Genomic DNA, 22628 nt, shown 5'->3' with positions numbered 1-22628 from the left:
AGAAACTCTCTAAGGGTCCTTGGGCAGCACCTTCCAAACCCATGACCACTTCCATCTAGAAGGACAAGGGCAACAGATACATGGGAACACACCACCTGGAAGTTCCCCTGCAAGCCACTCACCATCCTAACTTGGAAATATATCGCCATTCCTTTACTGTTGCTGGATCAAAATCCTGGAACTCCTTCCCTAACGGCACCATGGGTGTACCTACACCACAGGAACTGCAGCGGTTCAAGAATGCAGCTCACCACCACCTTCTCAAAGGCAGTTAGGGATGGGCCTAGCCAGCGATGCCCACATCCTGTGAATGAATAATAATAAAAAAGATGGCCTTACTTGTGCATTTTCCTTATCTTAACCCTCCAAATAATAAAAAAGGACAAGTGTCTAGAGAAGTGCAGTGTGTTGTTCCTCTGACATACTGTATAAGACCTTGTTGCTTGCTGTTGACTGCACTGAAGTCCAGATTTTTATTAGCTGTTCCAAAGACAATTTACACCTGGACCTAAAAAGACAACAGTCAAAACAAAGACTAATTTGACTTTCTAAGTAGGCTATGCAGGATTGATTTGCACGTGTTAAAACAGGACATCCATTAACCACCTTTGAAAAATATATTCAATCCATCTAGCTGTCATGCTTGATATTTAAAAACAAATGAACAAATAAAGTATAGAAGCTGCTTGGCCACAAAATTTGGCTCTAAGGCACTGGTGGTTTTGGGCTACTGGTACCAATTTAATTAAAAAATGGCATCTCCACTGCTTCCACCCACTTTTGGCTCGGTGTGCATCAAATGCCACATTGGTGAGGGCATTAGTGTGGGCATTACATAGCATGCTGGAGGTTTGCGGAGTAGACAGATAGTGATGTCAGTTATTGTCTAACACTGAGTCGATGCCACACCTATTTTGGACTTTTCCATTCTAGTTAATACTCTCTCTCAAACATGTGTTCAGCAGCATAAAGGACCCCCCACCGACCCCCCCAGCAGCACTATTTAAAGGCACCATCAACAACTTGCAGGTTAGATGCTTATTACTTTCTGCTGGCTTTTGCTGAGTTTGTGGAAGAGCTGTGTGTGTGCTGGGAGTTGATGAAGTCTGCAGTGAGTGCAAATGCTACTGCAAGGGCTCTGGCCACACCACTTCCTTCCAGTCATGAGGCCTACAGTAGTGGAGTCCCCTTTGTCGGTAGCATCAGAGGGAGATGGAGCAGAGTGAAGAAGACCAGCTGCTCACAGGGGGAGAAGTAGAGGGCTCTCAGCAGGAGGTCTCGCGGGCACACTTCCCCTACTTGCACCTAAGCCAGGAGCAGTGAGTTCAGTGGCTGTGATTCACCAAGTAAGTACTCACAGAATTCTGCTACCTCAACCAGACCTGCAATCTTGGAGCAGGGTGAGGCTGGCACTGCCAGTGGCTATGAAGGCTACTGTGAATCTCAACTACTTACAAAGGTTGATATCATCCCAGGCTAGAAAAGGCGATAGCCATCATTTCACAGTCTGTTGTATCTTGGAGGTGATGGAAGCTCCGTATGCCAGGAGAGGAAACTTCATTATCTTCTCTTTGAATAGAAAGAAGTGGGAGAAATGTATACATGGTTTTGGCAGGATATGGGGCTTCCTCATGGTGCAAGGTGCCATAGACTCCACAGACATGGCTTTGCGGGCACCACACTTAAATGCCAAGATATACCAACACGGCAAATTCACTCAATGTGCAGTTGATATGCATCCATGTCAAGGACATAATGTTGATGAATGTTCCTATCTTGACAGCAGTTATGATTCATTCTTCCTGAGCCAGTACGCTGTTTCAGCAACCTTTCAGCCAGCATTTTGAACCAGAAGGTGGCTGCTCAACATGAAGGGTCATCTGCTATACACCTGGCTGATGGCTCCCTTCCACAACACAACTATATGTAGCCAGCATTCACATGATGAAGGCTATGGCGCCACAATGAACTTGTAGATGATTGGAGTGGTAAAGTAATGGTTCTGCTGCCTATACTGCTCTGGAGGAGCGAGTGTCTTTATTAGTGGTGGTGGTCTATTGTATCCTCAGCTGCCTGGCAAACAGGAGCACACAGCCCTCGCCACCAGAGCTTCAGCGGCCACCTCAGGAGGCGGGAGCTGGCACATCAACGTTATGGACGGGCTGTCTTTGAGCGCATCATTTGACTCCCCTTCCCGTGAATAAAGCCCCAGATCCCCATTGTTCAAATTTACTTTCCCTGTATTACAGACTATCGCTGTGTCTTGGTCACAATCCTGAAATAAAAGTAACCACAAAACAACCATTCCATGCCAATTTTATACAAAATATCCAATACTCCATACAACACTTAACCAAGAGTGAGTGTGTAAGCTGAGGCTACAAAGGTGAGGTATGAGACCTGACTGAAAGGGATTGTTGACAGGCGAGTGTGTGAAGCTGCTGGTTCATTTTTAAAGATATGGCATTTGAAGATGCATTCACTGACCTTGACCACTTGTGTGAGGTCAGCAAACTTCTTTCGGCACTGCACCCAGGTCTCGAGGGCTAAACTGCTGGCAGTGACAGCAGCAGCTAACTGCTGCCATTTCCATCTCAGTATTTGGTCTTGAGGGAAAGACTGGATTCCTGAGGGAAAAGGACCTCAGTCCTCCCATGCATCTCCTTGCACCAGGGCCTTTAGCGTATCACCTGAGAAACCTTGGAGCACACTCTCTGGCCTGTTGCGCCATTCCTGGTTGCAGCTCTTCAGATGTTCTTTACTCTTGGTTGCAGCCAGAGTGCACCTCGCCTTTAAGAGACAGAGTCTGGCTTTAAGTGTGCAGGCTGACTTTAAGTGTGCAGGCTGGCTTTAAGTGATGCTGGTCTTGCACGAACTTGAGCCCCCTGCTGAGGCATGCAGCCACTCAGCGGCATGTTCAGCACAAGGCTGCACACCACAAACATTATAATTATCAGGCAGCATGAAGTTAGTGGAAGTAACTATTGCTTTCTTAAGAGACTTTCTTAAAAGGGTTCATAATTACTCAAGAAGTTTGCGTTATAGTGCCAACCGTGTCTTCATTGGTAGCACTTTCCACTTGGAGATTGTTGGTTTAAATCCCATTCCAGGACTTGAACACAAAAATCAAAGCTCACACATCAGTGTAGTACTGTGATAAACCAAACCCTGGCAGATGTAGAAGATCCCATGGCATTGTTCTGAAGAAGAGCATAGGGACTTACTCCAAGGTCCCGGTCAACAAGTGGTTAGGATTTGGAATACCCTGTCTGACAAGGTCGTGGATACATATTCCCTTCAGAGGGAAACTGGATAAACACTGTGAAGAGGGAAAAATGCAGGGATATGCGGAAAGACCAGGGGAGTGGGAATAAGTGGATTGCTCTTCAAAAGAGCCAGTATGTACATGATGAACTGAATGGCCTCATTCTGTTCTGTGCTATTCTAAGATTCATCCTTCGTTTTTGAATTATATTCTAAGATTAATTGGCTATGTTGGATCAGTATAGAGCTTGTCTATGCTTTTCCTGAATTTGGGAATAATAAATATCCTATCTTATTTAACTGATGAGCTTCCTTAAGGGTCTTTAGAACCTCTATGTAATCAGCTGGTGTTAAGAGTTAGTTATTACCAGTCTTGTGAACTCAGCAACTTGAGTAAATCATTGTACCCTGGTAACTTGCTGGAATTGCTTGACAGGTTAACAGAGCCTTCAGCCTCCAATCCAGTTGGATATATTTTGTAAATTACTTGCATTTTTATATAGGTCTTCATATAAAAGAATGGCTGAATGCCACCACCTCAGACTGTACAGCGGTAAAAAGCTTCACACACTTTGGTTATACATTAGCCCCAATTTTCGCAGAGCCTTGGATACTCTAAGGACCTTTAAAAATGGTGGACAGGGGCTGGATCATCCTCATTTCTGACAGCTCCCATTTTTGCTGGTAGGGGAAAAATGGCAGAGCATGATTCACAATTGAGGGAAACCCAAACTCAACAGTGCCATTTGAACGTAGTGCTCAGTTCAAACAGACCCAACTTTCACTGTAGCAAGGGTCTAAACCTGCAATACAGAATCCATGAATATTCAGACTAAACATGAATGCTCTTGAGGAACGGATATGTAGAATAGTTATGATGTGAAGTTAAGTAAATCCCAGCTCTTTAAAAATAAAAATACAGGCTGCCTGTGTCACTGAAAGTTGAAAAAACTCTGTTCTAGCAGTTACAATTGCTGTTTGTTGATATTCCCCCGAAGGGTTATCATTATGTCGTTATGAATGCTTTGCTGCTTTCCATGCACTATAATTATCTCAGCAGGGGGTCCTAAATTCACAGTTTGATTGACAGCTCAAGGAGATTATTAGAGGATTAACTGTCTTTGATGTGGTGTAATGAATAGTTTTTATAACTCATTAAGCACTTGAGATTTAAAAGTTTTGAATGCTTTTCATGAATGGGAGTGTTTTGTGATAGTTATTGAGACTTTAATTTTATTTCATCTCAACATGGCTCCTGGAACCTGCCCATGATAGATACTGGCTGAGTTGGCATGGAGGGTGTATGGCCAAGGGTGGTGAGTGGGTGGCATGGGTTGACATTAGGTTGGCATGGGGCTATAAGGGGCCATGGGGGGTGGGGGGGCATGAGTTGGCATGGAGAGGGCATGAAGGTGGCATGGGGAGTGGGTGGAGGGGAGATCAAGGTGGGCCTTTTAAACGGCCAATCAGCAGCCCTGTGTCCACCTCCGATCTGAATCCGGGGCCAGCAGGCCTGACTATCTCGCACCTGTTCCTGCAAAATGAAGATTGGGCCATTCAGGGGTAGTTTCTCCCCTCAGTGAGTGTGACAAGCCAGGAAATTTCCTCACTTGCGCTGCCCGCTTTGAGCGTGAAACGCTGGGCCATTGCCTTGATCTCTTTCGGTATAGTTGTGATAAAAATAGAAAATGCTGGAAGCACTCACTGGGTCAGGCAGTATCTGTAGAAAGAGCAGAGAGTTAGAGATTTATCAGTTTAAAATCAACTACAGAACCAGGGAATAGAAAGGGACTGGGTTGGCGGTGTCAGGAAAGAACAGATGTGTATGTGGTAGGTTGGAGGACAGGGATGATTAAATGATAAAAGGGATAATTGTGCAAGGCATAAAAGGGGATGGCAAAAGGAGAAATAAGGAAACAAAATCTGAGTTTAGAGGAGGTGTAAATGGAACAGCCGAACCATTACTAGTGCCTACTGCGTAAGAAAATAGGTGTGGTGGTTTTAATCTAAAGTTGTCAGAACTCAATGTTGAGGCTGGAAGGATGTAAAGTGCCCAGTGCCCAATCAAAAGAGGTACTGTTCCTGAAGCTTACGTTGAGCATCACTGGAAAAGTTTAGGAGGCTGAAAGCAGACAGGTCAGAATTAGGGTGAGAAGAAGCTAATAAAAATAGTCAAGTTCTCTGCACCACACAGTTAACACTATTCTGTTCCAGGTTAAGGACTTTGTTCGTTGCTGGGGAACATTGTGATGCAAGCACTTTGGAATGGGCCAAGCAAATCTTCAAAGTTTCTGTCCTAGACCACTGGTGGCAAACAGGTAAGAATGGTAGATACCAATAGCTAATGTTAATGTTAACTTTAGGGCACAGAGTGAACTGATTAATGCCAAAACCATTGTTTAAAGCAAATCACCATTAGGAGAGATAGTTCTCAAGAAAAATGTTCATACAGTTGTAAATACATTGGAAATAACCCATTTAGTCATTGAGTAAAAGTTAGAGAGCAACTTTATAATAAAATAAATGAATCTACTATATTGTGCCAGTTCCTGCTTATAATTTATAAATTAGTATTTTGTGTACTGTTGAATTTAAACAGCAAATTCCATGTGAGTGTATCCACATTGGACAACTGGGACTCATCCAACAAAAACACAAAACAATTTGGATTTTATTTAATCTTTAATAGATATCCCAAAATATCCCAAGGTGCTTCACAGAAATTCTTTTGTCCATCGGCATAAATAGTTCAGAACTGATGCTTGTTTGACACAATACTCCAGATGAGGTTGAACCAGTGTGTTGATATAACTTCATCCTAATCTTGCTTTTGTGCTCTGTGCCTCTATTCATAAGTTTCAGGATCCCATTTGCCTTTTTAACAGCTTTCTCAACCTGCCCTGCCACCATCAACGATTTGTGCACATATACCCCAAGTCCCTCTGCTCCTGCACCCCCTTTAGAATTGTATCCTTTTTTTATTATATTGCCTTTCCTCACTTCCTATCAAAGTATAGCACTTCACATTTCTCGACATTTAAGTTTCATCTGCCCATTCCGCCATATTCTCTTGAAGCATATCACTATTCTCCTCACAGTTCACTGCTTCCAAGTTTTGTATCTGCAGATTTTGAAATTGTGCCCTGCACACCAAAGTCCAAGTCATTAACATAGATTAAGAAAAGCAGTGGTTTTGGGTACATCTTCCTCCATTCTGAAAAAAAACTGTTCACCGCTACTCTGTTTCCTGTCACTCAGCCAACTTCCTGTCCATTCTGCCACTGTCCCTTTTAGTCCATGGTCTTCAAATTTGTTGACAAGCCTGTTAGGTGACATTTTATGAAATTGAGAACTGTCGGTGTGACATCAGTTGTCTCAATTTCTCTACTCCTCTCACCAACTCTAACCTGTCTCTTTCTGAACTTGCTGCACTCCCTTCTCTCAGGTCCAACATTGACATTGTTATTAAACCTGCTGACAAGGATGGTGCAGACCACAACCTCTGACCTTCACCACCCCCCCACTACCCCCTTCAGTGACATCCTGGACCCTGGCAGCAGGGAAGCAACATAAAATGTGGAATCGTGTGTGTGGTCACAGAAACTCCCGTCCATTCCTCTGATTATAGAATCCCCCGTTATTATAGGTTTCCTCCCATTCCCCCTCCACCCCTCCCCCCACAATGTGTAATTGCCATAGCTCAGCAAAGCAACTATTTTGAGAAGAACTCCAGAAGAAACAAGTTTGCTAATTTTGTGCCTAGCGATGACTGTTCTTTCCCATAACGGAGTGCAGACTGTGTGTAAATGGTGTAAAGTGGATGATTGATTTGGTCAGGTTGGAGGCCTTGGACTCATTTTTTCAATTCACTCAGTGAAGATAATCCTTAGTGACATTTCCTGGAACCTTGTTAAAGATTACTTCCTGATACATTCGCCCCACATACATTCAAAAGTGCAACTGCTGTGCCTATACAACAAGGAAATGCGTATTAGAAATGTTAATGGACCAGTAGTGTCATGTTATAAAATGTGACATAATTAATTGTAGTTGATTTGAAATGTTAAACTTACCCATTTGCTAACAAACTCATTCACTAACACAGAGAAGCTTGGGGATCTTTTAAACACGTACCAGAATATGGCAGATAGTACTGTAAAAGGGGGCGTGAATTCTGTACAGATGTTCTTTGCTCTGTGGTGTGGGAATTCTGCAGGATCCTCCATTGGCAGCTGGAACCAATGTATGCAGTTAAGTGGGTAGTTTTGTGCCAGATCAGAGCCTGACACAGGGGATCTGGTTCATCGTAAGTATTGGGCCCATGTTCTTATATTAGGTGGTGGAACTCCTGACCTTCCCAGACCGCAGCAGGATACCTGCTGCATGCGTCGGCAGGGTGGAAACCGGAGGGGAATTTTAACCCTTAACTGTTAGGTGGGAACTGTGCGGAGAAGGGATTAAATTCGGATGGAGTGACATAGCTGTGTTAGGCTGCTCCGTTTCTGCCCAGAAACATTTTCTCTTTGCAGACTTTCAAGTTGACTGAGGCTCCGATTATGGACAGTTGGGGATGAAATTGAAATGTAAAATTTGCTGTCTGTTAATGTCAGTGGTGCTGCAACACTGCTGTTACTGCAACTTGGAGTGAAGGCTCTGCCCATGACAAAACTGCCAGAAGAATCCAGGCAGCAGAATTGCCAGAAAGGCCAAGATTTATTTTTTAATCTTCAGGAGAATTCGTTGGGGTTCAGGAGGAGCAGGAGTGCCCTTCCAGAACAAGCATGAATTCATGGATCTCTCCTGCACCTACCCACCCCCTTCTCCTTCCCCATCCCAGCATCTGTTTAGGGACAACCCCACCAGGATTTACCTAATTCCAGGGATTGTTCCCTTGGGTCTCCAGTGGAGTCCATTCCCCCCACACTTGCTGCTCTTGCCTGCTGACTTCGCCATCACTCCTGCAAGCTTCTTGGCGAGATATGCTACACATTAAACCAAGGCAGTTAAAAACACGTCCAGTCACACTGCCCACCTTGGGCCTCTCACACATTGATCCTAGTCCACATTAAAATTGATTTTCCTGCTGCAAGTCATTTTCTTAAACCCTTATTCCATCTCCTTTACCCTCACCAGCAAGTGTGAGGAGCTCATGAACTTCTTTTATCATTAAGATTGAGACCATCTGATTAGCTGCCTCTGTTGCTTTCCTCCCTTCCACCAGCTCACCAGACCAAACTTTCTTTATTGTTCCCCTTGCCCTAGCCCTGAATTTGCATCTATCTCTCCTATTTGCCTGCATGCTCTCTCCAAGCTCATTTTAACCATGAGACCTATTCTCCTATTCTCTCAACTTTATACCCACCAAACAGTTGACTGCCCAACTCCTCCTATTTCCCCCATGTTGGCCAATATTGTTATCAATTCTTTTCCTTCAGGTGTTGTTCCTCCCGTCATCATCCCTCTCCTCAAAAAAACTAATCCTTCCAAATTACCTTCCATCTCTAAAGTCCTTGGTTGTGTTGCCACCTCCCAAATCCAAGTCCATCTCTCCCAGAACTCCATGTTTGAATTCCATGAATCAAGCTCTCACCCCACCACAGTATGGAACTGGCTCTTATCAAAGTCACAAGTGACATCCTATATGACTGAGACAAAGGTAAGCTATCCCCCCTCATTCTCCTCAGCTTGTCGGCAGCCTTTGACAAAGTAGACAACATCATTCTCCTCTAACCCCTCTCCACTGTCACCCAGCTACGAGTGACTGCCCTCAACTGGTTCCACTCTTATTTATCTAATTGTAGCCAGAGTATCACCTGTAATGGCTTCCTTTCTACTCCTGACCTGTTATCTCTGGTATTCCACCAAGGATCCATCCTTGTGCCCTTCTTATCTATATGTTGCCACTCAGTGACATCATCCAAAAACATAGTGTTAGTCTCCACGTGTACACTGACTACACCCAGCTCTACCTCACCATCACCTCTCTCAACTCCCCCACTTGTTAAATTATCAGACTGCTTATCCAACATCCAGTACTGGATAAGCAGAAGTTTCCTTCAATTAAAAATTGGGAAGACAGAAGCCATTGTTTTTGGTCCCTGCTCCAAATCCCATTCCCTAACTACCGACTCCATCCCTCTTTCTGGCAACAGTCAGAAGGTAAACCAGTCTGTTCGCAATCTTGGTATAATATTTAACCTCGGGATGAGTTTCCGACCACATATTTGCGCCATCACTAAGACTGACAATTTTCACCTCCGTAACACTGCCAGGCTTCGTCTCTGCCTCAGCTCACCTGCTTCCCACCAAGGTCCCTGTGCAAACTCCCATGACCACTGCCTCCCACCCATGCACAACCTGATTACAGGCAACCAACCGCCCATCACATTCATAGCCTTACCTCCTCATCAAGGTGACTCATGCCATTTGCCAGAATGAAACTCATTCACCCCTTTGTTACTTCTAGACTTGAGTATTCAATGCACTCTTGGCTGGTCCCCCACATTCTACCATCCGTAAGCTTGAGGTCATCCAAAACTCTGCTGCCAATGTCTTAACCAGCAGCAAGTCCCATTCACCTATCGCCCAAGCTCGCTGACCTACATTAACTTCCATTCAAGCAATGTCTTCCTTTTAAAATTCTCATCCTTGTTTTCAAATCCCTCCATGGCATCATCCCATTCTATTTCTGTAACCTCCACCAGCCCCACAACGCACTGAGATAGTTGCACTATCTAATTTTGCCCTCCTGTGTTTCCTGATTTTAATTGTTCCACTGTTGGTGGCCACGCCTTCTGCCTGGGACCTAAGCTCTAGTCTGCCTTCCCCATACCTTTCTGCCTTGCTTTCCTCCTTTAAGACATTTCTTAAAACTTGCCTCTTTGCCGAAGCCTTTAGTCATCCACCCTAATATCTCCTTGTGTGGCTCAGTGTCATATTTTGTTTTATAATGCTCCTGTGAAACACATTGGGATGTTATATTGTGCTAAAGGTGCTTCATAAATAAAAGTTGTTGTTGGTTTGAGGAGATTACAGACATAGGAAGGGGTGAGACCATGGAGGGATTTGAAAACAAGGATGAGAGTTTTAAAATCAAGGCATTGCCCAACTGGGAGTCGGTGTAGGTCAGCCAGCACAGGGATGGTGGATGAACAGATCTTGGTGCAAGTAAGGACACAGGCAGCAGAGTTTGGATGGCTCAAGTTCACGGAGATATCATTATATCAACAGTGAATTAACAATGTTCCCTAACTGCAGTCTCAGAGGAACTTCCTTCATGCCAGCACTTTCACTCATCTATCTTAATGGAGATGTAGGTGCCAGTTTGTGTAAGAAGGATGTACTTGGAGGGAAAAATGTATATTATCATTCCATTGATTTTGTTTGGAGCCAAAATATTTTTATTTGTTAGCTTATGTAGAATTTAACGAAGATGAATAATATGAAAATTGTAGAACACCCGCTGTCCCAGATATCTAACAATTTAAATTAAGTTTGAGTTCAGACTGAGCCTACCCAATAATGTACTCCATACCTGTGGCCCTTTAACGATCATTAGAAATAGAAGATTTTGACTTTAAGTAAAGTTCTGAAACTTATGACCAGAAAGGGAAGAGGGTGATGGTGTCATATGAACAAGAAATACTGAGAATGTTTTGAGTCTGGTTTAAAAGAAAATGGGCAAAGGAAATCTAAAATGGCTTGTACAAGATCCATTTTTTAAAAAAAGAGAGTGCATGCATTGCCATTGTGCATATTACAGTGTCAAATGTTCATTACAGTGAAGCCACAAAGGCAATTGCTTACGATCCATCCGTCAGAGAGCTTATGTAGGACAAGCAGGTCAGCTCTGAAAGGAATGATTCACGAGACTGACGGTGGAGATTTATCCATTAAGTTTCATGGGGAAGGTTTACAAACGTATGTTAGTTGATGAACATAATTGGTAAACAAAGGTTTTTTATGATCTGGGTAGTGATCAAGAGTGAGAACTCTGGCTGATCTTCCCCTCCATAGTTGGGGATATTTAGGTCAATACAGAACCCCCTACTGCCATTCCAGGTTGGGTTAGATAATACAGCACAGATGCTAAAACACTTTTTGTCTCTGCGGTTCAGTTACAAGCTTCCTTTACAAATTAAGTTAGAGGAGTATAAACAGTGAGAGCCAAACAGCCATGCAGGTGGCATCTCAATACGCATGAATTAATGACCGTATTTCTATAGAGACATGTTACAAGAACACAAGCCTTGGTGTACAAGCTTTTTTTAAGAAGTCAATGTGGCAAATGTGAGAGAGGTAAGTTGTAGCTTGAAGGTGTGTTGCATGGTTACAGATGGAGAGCATTGAAAGAACAATTGGCTGCCTGAATGCTTTCTCATGGCAACACTGTAAATAGAGCAGGTTGAAAGGAAATAGTTTGTAGCACCCATACTTGGCTTGTCTACTTGGTATATACACTTTTGGAATACCTTACTATTACAGTTCTCTTTAGGTCCAATTCCTTCAGCATCATGTCCTGTGGGTACAGAGGATGCATTAAAATGTGTAGTGACCTTCTCTAAGGGAAAGCAGATGGCTGTAATATGGGAAGGTGCCATGGAGATTCATCTGCAGCTGCATCACAGAGCCTGGCTGTTCTGCTGCTGTCTAGATTTTTTTCATTTGAGCTGCAGTATTGAACTTTGTAGTGCCTTCATATTGCAAGATAAAATTGCTGGCCAAGATGTATTCTAAGAGGCTGCTGCAAGCCATTAAGTACGCGCAGCATCACTTCTAACTTCTCTACCTGTCTGTGCTCCACCTCAATATCTAAATTGGTGGTAACCCAAAACCTAAGACAGAAATATGTGGGCATTAAGTTAGGCAGATGTCCCACCATGCTCCATTTTTGCACCATTAATCCCACCCAGGGAAATTTTTTATTCTACGATGTGACCATATCAGTCAGCAGAATTTAGTTTTTGTTTATCATCCTTTAAAACTACATGATCAGGTTAGAATTAGAATTGTATGAAGTGAATAAATTATATTGGTTTATTTTACTGGTAAATGTCTATCCTTTTTAAAAAATAATTATGCATCTTAAATACTGTGGATAATATTGACATAGCTTTTGCTAAAACTAAGAAAGATATAAGGCAACTAGTCAAGTGCAATCATGTGAGATATAATGTTAACCAGATGTTCTCGAGCTTTCCTCAGTTATCTTGGTGGACAGAGGAGTGTGGAGTAATGAAATAATATAGGTATGTACAAGAAATACATTTGAACCCATCTGGCCCAGGAGATCGAATGAGCAGGGTAAAGTCCATTATAGAGGAAATTGGTGCAGAAGGAATGTGCTTGATGTTCTTTTCTCCCAATTAGGCTAGCAGCAACAACTTGAAGTTATATAGTGCCATCACTATTGTAAATGTCTCAAGGTGCTTCACAGGAGCATTATCAAACAAAATTTGATGCTGAGCCACAGAAGGAACTATTTACTGTGGATGACCAAAAGCTTGGTCAAAGAGGTAGGTTTTAAGGAGTGTTTTAAAGAAGGAAAGTGAGAGAGAGAGAGAGAGACTGAGGGAATTAAGGAGGGAATTCCAGTCCTTGGGTCCTCAGCAGCTGAAGACATGACTGCCAATAATGGAGTGATTAAAATTGGAGATGCATAAGGGGTTTGAATTGGAGGAGCACAGATATCTTATTGGGTTGTAGGGCCGAAGGTAGAAAGAGACAGGCTGAGGATTTGAAAACAAGGACCAGAATTAAACTTAACACCGGTTAGACTGACTAAATAATGGAACAAATCTTGTGCATTCGTACAATTGTCTGAATAATAATGATTGTGCGGTTTTTCTTGTATTTTAAACAGAAACTGGATCTCCAATAAGTGCATCATGTGTAGGCCTGGGAAACTCTCTAAATCCCCCCATAGGACAAGCTGGAAAACCTGTACCAGGATATAATGGTGTAGTAATATCATTTTTATTCCTTCTTACATTTGTTGCTATAATGCTCGGGTAATGTGGCTTTTGTGTTTGTTCAAATTTATCCTGATGAAGATTGACACCAAACAGCAAAGATAAAGCTTTAACTAATCGCACTTCAAAAGGCTATAATGCTTTGAAATATCACAGTAATCTTGCATTCAATTTGCCTCCTTGTAATACTACAGCTAAGATTTTTTCATGGCATTTTTATATTAAATGCATAATATTGGTTCTTGGCCATTTATTTTGTGGGTGGAACTCATGTAAACCTTTGATGCTGAAGTTATTTCTAGAACGAATCTCACCATCCTTGAATCAGCATGATCAATAAGCTGTTTACCAACAGACAAAAGCCTGAAAATTACTGTGGACTAAATTGTATGAATGCTTGAAGGGTTCATATCACTCTCTCTCCTCTATTCCATCTAAGACATTCGTCATTTTAAAATAAATTCTCAGGATATAGGCCGAACGCTGGCAAGGCTGGCATTTATTGCTCATTCCTAGTTGTCCTCGAGAAGCTGGTGATGGGAATGACCTTTTGAGTCGCTTCAGTTCATGTGGCAAAGCGACACCCACAATATTTCAAGGAATTTGACCAGCAATGATGAAGGAATGGTGAAATATGTCCAAGTCATGGTGTTTTATGACTTGGAGATCATGATGTTCCCATGTACCTGTTTCCCTTGTTCTGCTAAGTGGTGAGGTCATGGGTTTAGAGGGTGCTGCTGAAGAAGCTTTGTTGACTTGCTGTGGTGCAGCCTGTGGATGGAAACACTGTAACCATGGTACTCCAAAGAGGGAAGGATTAAACACCTAATCATATGATTGGAGTGCCAATCAAGCAGTCTGTCCTCATGGTGCCAAGCTTCTTCAGTGATGTTGTTGCTGCACCTAGCCAAGTAAATGGAGAGCATTCCATCATACTGGTAAATTGTGCCTTGTGGGCAGTAAAGAGGCTTTGAGTTGTCATGAGCTGAGCCACTTGTTGCAGAACACACAACCTCTGATCCAATGCAGTAGCACGGCATTTATGTGGCTCGTCCAGTTGAGTTAGCTCACTAAGTTACGTTTTAACCAAGTGTTCTGAATTTAACAGCCTGTTAAACAGTGAACCTGTTGCCTGAGCTGTCAGCAACCTGACAGGGTCACCAATACAATGGGGCACAGTGGGGAGTGCTTCTTCCTTGAAACTGGCAGGCTGGGAAGGCTCTGAAACTGAAGAACCATGGACAAGTAGGAGGCTGCTGCTCTCAGTGCTGCTTCTCAAAGAGTGTTTTATGCTTATCAGGTGATTGTCAACTTCTTGGAAGTCTATTCACCTGTCTTGTATTTCACTCACCTTGCTGCCAGCCTTCACCATGGCATGGGAGATACTTATGCAGCTCCATTTTGCAAAGAGCAAGAGGACCAGCACCCACAGTAGCAGCAGCATGAATGTCGCACCATAGAGGCAGAGACACAGAGATCCAGTTCCAGGAAGTGAGGCCCCCAAAATAGGGTCTACAGGCAGAGGAGTGGCTCCCTCAACGTGTGAGGACTGGTGCTTGAGGAGAATCAGGTTTTCATGTCAGATCATTGCTGACAACTGCATCACACTGGAACAGAACCTCTGGAACAGAACCTCTATCCCGGTTGGCCAGGTGGGCAGCATTTCTCAAGGTGCCACTGAAGGGGTTGAGCCTCTGCCTTTCCCTAAGGTTGTGTGCTCTCGCCTGCAAGAAGAGGATGGGGAGAGCTATGAGTGTTGAAAATAGCTTGTGTGGATAGCAGGGGAGGACATTCTGCCAGTGAGGCAGGGATGGGAGAGGGCAATAAGATGAGGGTGAGTGTGAATGTTGGCTGTTCAGATGGGGGAGTGAGTTTTTTTAAAAATTCATTCATGGTATGTGGGTGTCAGTGGCTAGGCCAGCATTTATTGCCCATCTCTAATTGCTCTTGAAGGTGGTGGTGAGCTGCCTTCTTGAGCCGCTGCAGTCCATGTGGTGTAGGTATACCCACAGTGCTGTTAGGGAGGGAGTTCCAGGATTTTTATCCAGTGACAGAGAAGGAAGGGTTGCCACCCTCTGGGTGAAGAAATTTCTCTTCATTTCAGTGCTAAATAGCCTAACCCATATCCTGAGACTATGACCCCTTGTTCTAAACCCCCCCAGCCAGAGGAAACATCATCCCTGCATCCAGCCTGTCCAGCCCTGTCGGAATTCTACACATTTCAATGAGATCCCCTCTCATCCTTCTTAATTCCAGTGAATACAAGCCTAGTCAACCAAATCTCTTCTCATATGACAATTCTGCCATCCCAGGAATCAGTCTGGTGAACCTTCACTGCACTCCCTCTATGACAAGTATATCCCTTCTTAGGTAAGGAGAGCAAAACTGCACACAATACTCCAGGTGTGGTCTCACCAAGGCCCTGTACAGCTGCAGTAAGACATCCTTGCTCCTGTACTCAAGTCCTCTCGCAATGAAGGCCAACATACCATTTGCCTTCTTAACTGCTTGCTGTACCTGCATGTTTGCTTTCAATGACTGGTGTACAAAGACACCCAGGTCCCTTTGTACATCAACATTTCCCAACCTATCACTATTTAAATAATACTCTGCCATTCTGTTTTTCCTACCGAAGTGGATAACTTCTTATCTACATTACACTGCATCTGCCACGTATTTGCCCACTCACTTGACCTGTCTAAATCACCTTGAAGCCTCTTAACACCCTCGTCACCACTCACATTCCCACCAAGTTTTCTGTCGTCAGCAAACTTGGAAACATTACATTTGGTTCCTCATCCTAATCATTGATATATATTTTGAATAGCTGGGGCCCAAGAACTAATCCCTGTGGTAGCCCACTAGTCACTGTCTGCCACTCTGAAAAAGACCGGTTTATTCTTACTCCGTTTCCTGCCTGCTAACCATTTCTTAATCCATGCCAATACATTACCCCCAATACCATGTGCTTTAGTTTTACACACTAACCTCTTATATGGAACTTAATCAAAAGCCTTCTGAAAACCTAAATACACCACATCCACTGGTTCTCCCTTACCTAGTCTGCTTGTTACGTCCACAAAAAACACCAGTAGATTTGTCAAAGATGATTTTCCCTTTCATAAATCCATGTTGACTTTGTCTAATCCCATTGATATTTTTAAAGTGCCCTGTTATCACATCCTTTATAATAGACTCCAGCATTTCCCTACTACTGATGTTAGGCTAGCCCGTCTGTAATTCACTATTTTCTGTCTCCCTCTTTTTTTAAATAGTGGGGTTACATTTGCCACCCTCCAATCTGCCGGGACTGTTCCAGAATCTACCGAATTTTGGAAGATGATAAACAATGCATCCACTATTCCCATGGCCACCTCCTTTAGTACCCTGGGATATAGATGATCAGGCCCTGGGGATTTATCAGCTTTCGTCCCCATTAATTTCTCCAGCACTATTGTTTTAGTAATACTAATTTCGTTCAATTCCTCCTCCTCAATAGACCATTAGGTGCCTAGTATTTGTGGGAAGTTATTTGTGTCTTCCTCTGTGAAGGCAGAGCTAAAGTAGTTGTTTAATTGCTCTGCCATTTCCTTGTTCTCTATTATAAATTCTCCTGTTTCAGGCAAATCTTTCTTTTTACGTACTTGTAGAAGCTTTTACAGTCTATTTTATGTTCCTTGCAAGTTTACACTCATTCTACTTTTCCCCTCTTAATCAATCTTTTGGTCTTCCTTTGCTGAACTCTAAACTGCCCCCAATGCTCAGGCTTGCTACTTTTCCTAGCAACTTTATATGACTCCTCTTTGGATGCAACACTATCCTTAATTTATTTTGTTATCCATGGTTGGGCTGCTTTTCCTGTTGTGTTTTTGTCCCAGAAAGGAATGTATAACTATTGCAATGCATATATTCGTTCCTTAGATATTAGCCTTTGCCTATCCACCGTCATGCCTTTTAATGAAGTTCCCCAATCTATCATAGCCAACTCACGCCTCATACCTTCATAGTTTCCTTTGTTTAGATTTAGGACCCTAGTTTCAGCTCAGACTACTTCACTTTCCATCCTAATGAAGAATTCTATCATGTTATGGTCACTGTTCCCTAAAGGACCCCGCTCAACAAGATTGTTAATTAACCCCTTCTCATTGTACAACACCAAATCTAGGATAGCGTCTTCCCCAGTCAGTTCCTCGACATACTGGTCCAAAAAACCATCATGTACACACTCCAGGAATTCATCCACCATAACATTATTGCTAATTTGGTTTGCCCAGTCTATGTCTAGATTAAAGTCACCCATGATTACTGTAGCACCCTTGTTACACACATCTCTAATTTCTTGTTTAATGCTATCCCCTACCTTATCACTACTGTATGGAGGCTTATAGAGAACTCCCACTAATGTTTTCTGCCCCTTGTTGCTTCTTTGCTCCACCCAGACTGTTTTTACATCTAGATTTTCTGAGCCAATATCCTCTCTCACTATTGCACTGATTTCATCCTTAACTAACAATTCCACGCCACCTCATTTTCCTTTTTTTCTGTCCCTCCTAAGTAGTGAGCACCCTTGATATTCAGTTCCCAGCCTTTGTCACCCTGCAGCCATATCTCCGTAATTGCAATCAGGTCATACCAGTTTACATCTATTTCCACTGCTAATTCATCTACCTTATTGTGAATGCTCTGTGCATTCAGATACAGTGCCTTTAGACTTGTCCTTTTAACATCTTTCCATATTTGTTGTACTGTAGCCCTAGTTGCTGCTAGCCCTTGCTTCCACTGCCTCCTGCTTTTGCGTTCTACTTTTCTGTCTTTCATTTCTATCTCTGTTTCCCTCTTGTGTCTGCCAGCTCAGGTTCCAATCTCCCTGCCAGTCTAGTTTAAACCCTCCCCCACAGTACCAGCAAATACCCCTGCAAGGATGTTGGTCCTGGTCCTGCTGGGGTGCAACCCATCCAGCTTGTACAGGTCCCAATACCTCAGGAATCTAAATCCCTCCCTCCTGGACCATCTCTCCAGCTATGCATTCATCTGGTCTATTCTCCTATTCCTGATCTCGCTAGCACGTGGTACTGGGAGTAACCCTGAGATTACTACCTCTGAGGTCGTGCTTTCTAACTTGTGTCCTAGTTCCCTATATTCTGCCTTCAGGACCTCATCCCACCTTTTCCCTATGTCATTGGTACCGATATGGACCACAACGTCTGGCTGTTCAGCCTCTCTCTTCAGAATATCAATGGGACTAGCGGAATAATATTTTGGCACAGACTAGAAGGGCCGAATGGCCTGTTTTCTGTTCTGTAGTGTTCTATGGTTCTATGGTTCTAATGTCCTGCAGCCGCTCAGTGATACCCTTGTCCCTGGCACCAGGTAGGTAAAATACCATCCTAGCATCATGTCTACGGCCACGGAAACATCTATCTGTTTCCCTTATGATAAAATCCCCTATCACTATTACTCTCCCACTCTTTTTTTTCTCCCCCCACCCTGTGCAGCTGAGCCTCTTGTGGTGCCACAGACTTGGCTCTTGCTGCATTCCCCTGAGAAACCATGTCCCCCAGCACTATCCAAAATAGAAAATCTGTTAGAGAGGGAGATGGACCCAGAGGACTCCTGCATTACTTGCCTAGTGCCTTTACTCTGTCTGGCAGTCAGCCATTCCCTTTCTGCCTATGCGCTCTTTACCTGCAGTGTGACCACCTCACTGTACATACTATCCACGAAGATCTCATCCTTGCAGATGCTCCACAGCGACTCCAGCCACTGCTTCAGCTCCGAAACAGGGATTTCAAGTAGCTGCAGTTGGAGACACTTCATGCGCATGTGGTTCTCCTGGACACTGGAAGTGTCCCTGACTTCCCACATTGCACAGGAGGAGCATTCCACTTGACTGAGCTGCCCTGTCATGGCTTACCCTTAAATTACTCCTTTTACTTCCTCTAGGGAATATTATGGACAGAAGAAATACTCACCAGGTCCTACTTACCAAGGCCTCCACTCTTCTTACTGAGGAAAGGTAGAAAATGAAAGGATCCTTCCTGCCCTCTTTATCTCTCTCTCTCTCTCATGGTACACAATGCTGCCATTGTGTGTCGATGGTGGAGGGAGTGAATCTTTGTGGATGGGGTGTCAATCTAGCGGGTTGCTTTGTCCTGGATGCTGTCAAGCTTTTTGAGTGTTGTTGGAGCTGCACTCATCCAGGCAAGTGGAGAGTATTCCATCACCCCTGACTTGTGCTTTATAGATGGTGGACAGGGTTTGGGGAGTTAGATGAGTTACTCACTGCAGGATTCCTAGCCTCTGACCTGTTCTTGTACTCATAGTATTTATATGGCTAATGCAGTTCAGTTTCTGGTCAATTGTAACACACAGGATATTGATAATGAGGGATTCAGTGATGGTAATGCTATATAATGCTAGGGGTGATGGTTGGATTCTCTATTATGGGCGTTGGTCATTGCCTGACACTTGTGTGGTGTGAATGTTACTTCATGCAGGTGCCTGCAGAGAAAGCATTGAGTGGAGCTGCAAGATGTGTTCTGAGGAGAGCAGTACAGGGTGGAGCTTGGTATTAATTAATGCCACTGCACATCAACCGAAACACCCCCCTGCCCCCTCCCCTACCGAGGTCCATGATCCTCTTGCTGCACTGTCTCCAGGCTGGAGGGGCCACACTTCTGATGCTGGCTCCCTCAGCCACTTTCGCCAATGCCTGTTTGGTTGTTGAGGTTTTCTTCTTCCCCACGGTCCTTGGGAAAGATCGCCTCACTGCACTCCCTCAGATCCTGCAGCAGGAGCTCCAGGTATAAGTGAGAGACCAGAGGGACAGCCTTCCCAAGATTCCTTTTGTTACAATGACAAAGTTTACAAGACTGTTATGTTTTGTGACTATGTCTTTAATTTTAATTAAAATGAAGAGGTCATGTGTCCTGTTTTGAAGATTACCTGGGTGGTTTTATTGTTAAAGATTAAAGGGGACCTATATTGCTTTAATGGGAAGAAGGTGCAAGATGTTCACATTTTGGGACAATGACAGCAGCCTGTGTGCTGACAGTGGATAGATTGTGAGAGAACATTGGGTTGTAAACATTTATGCTTTAAACTGTTCATTTATTTCCAATATAAAAAGAGTTGTGCTCTCAAGGATAGCTAATCAGCATCTCTACCTGGATACAAAGCCCATGTAATGCACATTGCCATAGTGATGGGCTCTGAATTGGGAAGGGTACAGAGGAAACCATTTTGATATTGAGTCACAGGATTTCTTAGAGTATCACTAAATACCATGGAGAGGTTAGTCTGACAGGGTATTGGAGAGAGCGAGCAGCAAGAGGCTGAAAGGCTCTATGGTTCACTGTGCCAGAATGTGGTTGGGAACTCGCATTTGGATTGAAAAAAACAAATTTGTGAGGAGTTAATGTGTTTGGAAGATTCAGCCAGCTTGCGCTAGAGGGAGAGTCTTCTGTGATGCTCTCACTTTGAAGGACAGTTCTGGGTTGCCAGAAGTTCCCAGGCTGAGAAAGAAAAATAACAGAAGTAAACCCTCAGGAGTTAAGAATCACTTTGAACTGACGTTTCAGGTCAATGGCCTTTCATTAGAACTTACAATTTATGAATTGCAACAAATATCAATTCATCTGTGCTCCTGTCAGTTATTCCTGAGTTAATGCACTGGCCTCTCCTGACATGGAGATAGTTTGTTTTAGCACCTTATTTATTTTCTGTTATCCTGTAATTCATTGCTGTAAATTAGTCAGCAAGTTATACGATACTTTGCTGTATTTAGATGAATAGACTTCAATGAAGATTAATTTTCTCTTTTCAAAATGAAAAGAAATGGACAGTTAGACTTCATATATTGCCCTTTAGTAATTCCTGAGAGGCAGAATGCTTTATACAGAATGTGTTTATATTAAACATTTTAATGCTTTGAACAAAGAGAAACAGGAAATGTTTAGCATGCTAGGCAGCATATGCCTACAAGTATTTAGATGGGGAAAAATTTCAAGCAATTAGATGCCTCCAACACACTACTTCCATTATCAAACACAAACATTTGGGATTAACCACATCTGAAATCATATCATTTCTTTTGGTTGCAAGGGTTAATGATGTAATAAATTGATTTTGCAGTCTATTGTATCATCCTTAAAGAGCGTTACTATGTGATGGCAAGTGTTACTGCATATTTTGGCCCAACAAATAGAATGCATCCTACATGTGATGCTTTTGTTTTGTGTAAAGCAGTCTGAAGTGTGTTACAAATGATAACAGACTATAGGTTTGAGATAGCATCCCAAACTCTGAGAGTGATGTTGAAGTGGCTTAATATTAATCCAGTGTCATTCATGGGACAGAAATTGTACCCTCAGGCCCTTATCATTTATCTAACATGTCAGCAATGCTATTTGATGTTTCTTGTAATTTTTTTTTTGGTTTATTGCTGCTGGTGAAATCCCTCTTGTGGTAAGTTATTTTATAAATACCTATGTTTGCAGGTAAAGATATTTTTATTTGAAAAGTGTTAGTGTCATATTTCACAAAATAGTCATTTCCATAATTATGTTTTTTTAAAGAAGCAATGCTCTGTAATTCATTCACAGTTATTAAAGATTCTATTAACAATGAACTGCTTTAAAAACATTCACTGAACGAAAAAAAATATTTATTAAAAAAATCATGCCGAGTACTTTCACGCATTTCTTTTGACCAGAATTACCTTTTTCATTGCGGGAACAGTTGGACCCTGTAGATGAGCACTTTCAGTTATCTGTAGCCTGTTTCTTTCCATAAGTAGATTGTAACACTGCAACAGTAGGCGCAGAAGGTAAAGGGGTGTGTGGAGAAATAAGGTTACAATGTACTCTGATGACTACCTTTCAGACTGTACCATATATTTCATCCGTTCTTTTTAGGATTTGATGTTCATTTTAGAAGTTTTGTAAGTAGCAGTGGTATGAAAATGTTTGATTGGGGGTGGGAGAAGTACAGTTACCAGCAGAATTGTGTAGGTTGAAGTTTTCTATTGATCCAGGCAGCTGTCATCAAAAGGATACAGCACTAATGGATGTCACTTCCCCACTATTAAACCGTCTTTCATGGTACCAATCATATTAACAGGATAAGTCACTAATCAAAAAGATATTGTATTAATTGGTCTATAATCTTGGTTCACAGATTACTCCTTTTAGTAGATCAGGTTTTGATTAACATTAACATTATACTAAATTGATCAGTTTAATTGGATTCCTTTACTGGTATCCCCAAATCCAGTATATTTATTAGTGTTAATATTAATGGGCTTTAATAATGTAGATAACTTGATGAATAGAAGCATTTCTTATCCATTATGGCTATCCACTTTGCAGGCATCAACTGTATTAAGAACAAATT

General features: G+C 42.7%; 1 protein-coding gene across 2 annotated transcripts in view; it reads left to right on the top strand.

The window, feature by feature from the left end:
• acss3 (acyl-CoA synthetase short chain family member 3) overlaps positions 1-22628 on the top strand; it is an 88449-nt gene that overhangs the window by 51863 nt on the left and 13958 nt on the right. For both annotated transcript variants that reach the window (XM_078567938.1, XM_078567937.1), the window contains exons 9-10: positions 5479-5582; positions 13127-13222. In XM_078567938.1, coding sequence (XP_078424064.1) covers positions 5479-5582; positions 13127-13222 — 200 coding nt within the window. The remainder of the gene's footprint in view (positions 1-5478; positions 5583-13126; positions 13223-22628) is intronic.

Source organism: Cetorhinus maximus, chromosome 22 (genome assembly GCF_964194155.1).
Source record: "Cetorhinus maximus chromosome 22, sCetMax3.hap1.1, whole genome shotgun sequence".
Lineage (NCBI taxonomy): Eukaryota > Metazoa > Chordata > Chondrichthyes > Lamniformes > Cetorhinidae > Cetorhinus > Cetorhinus maximus.
Note: the sequence above shows the minus strand (reverse complement) of the source record. Positions and strands in the feature narration are given on the sequence as shown.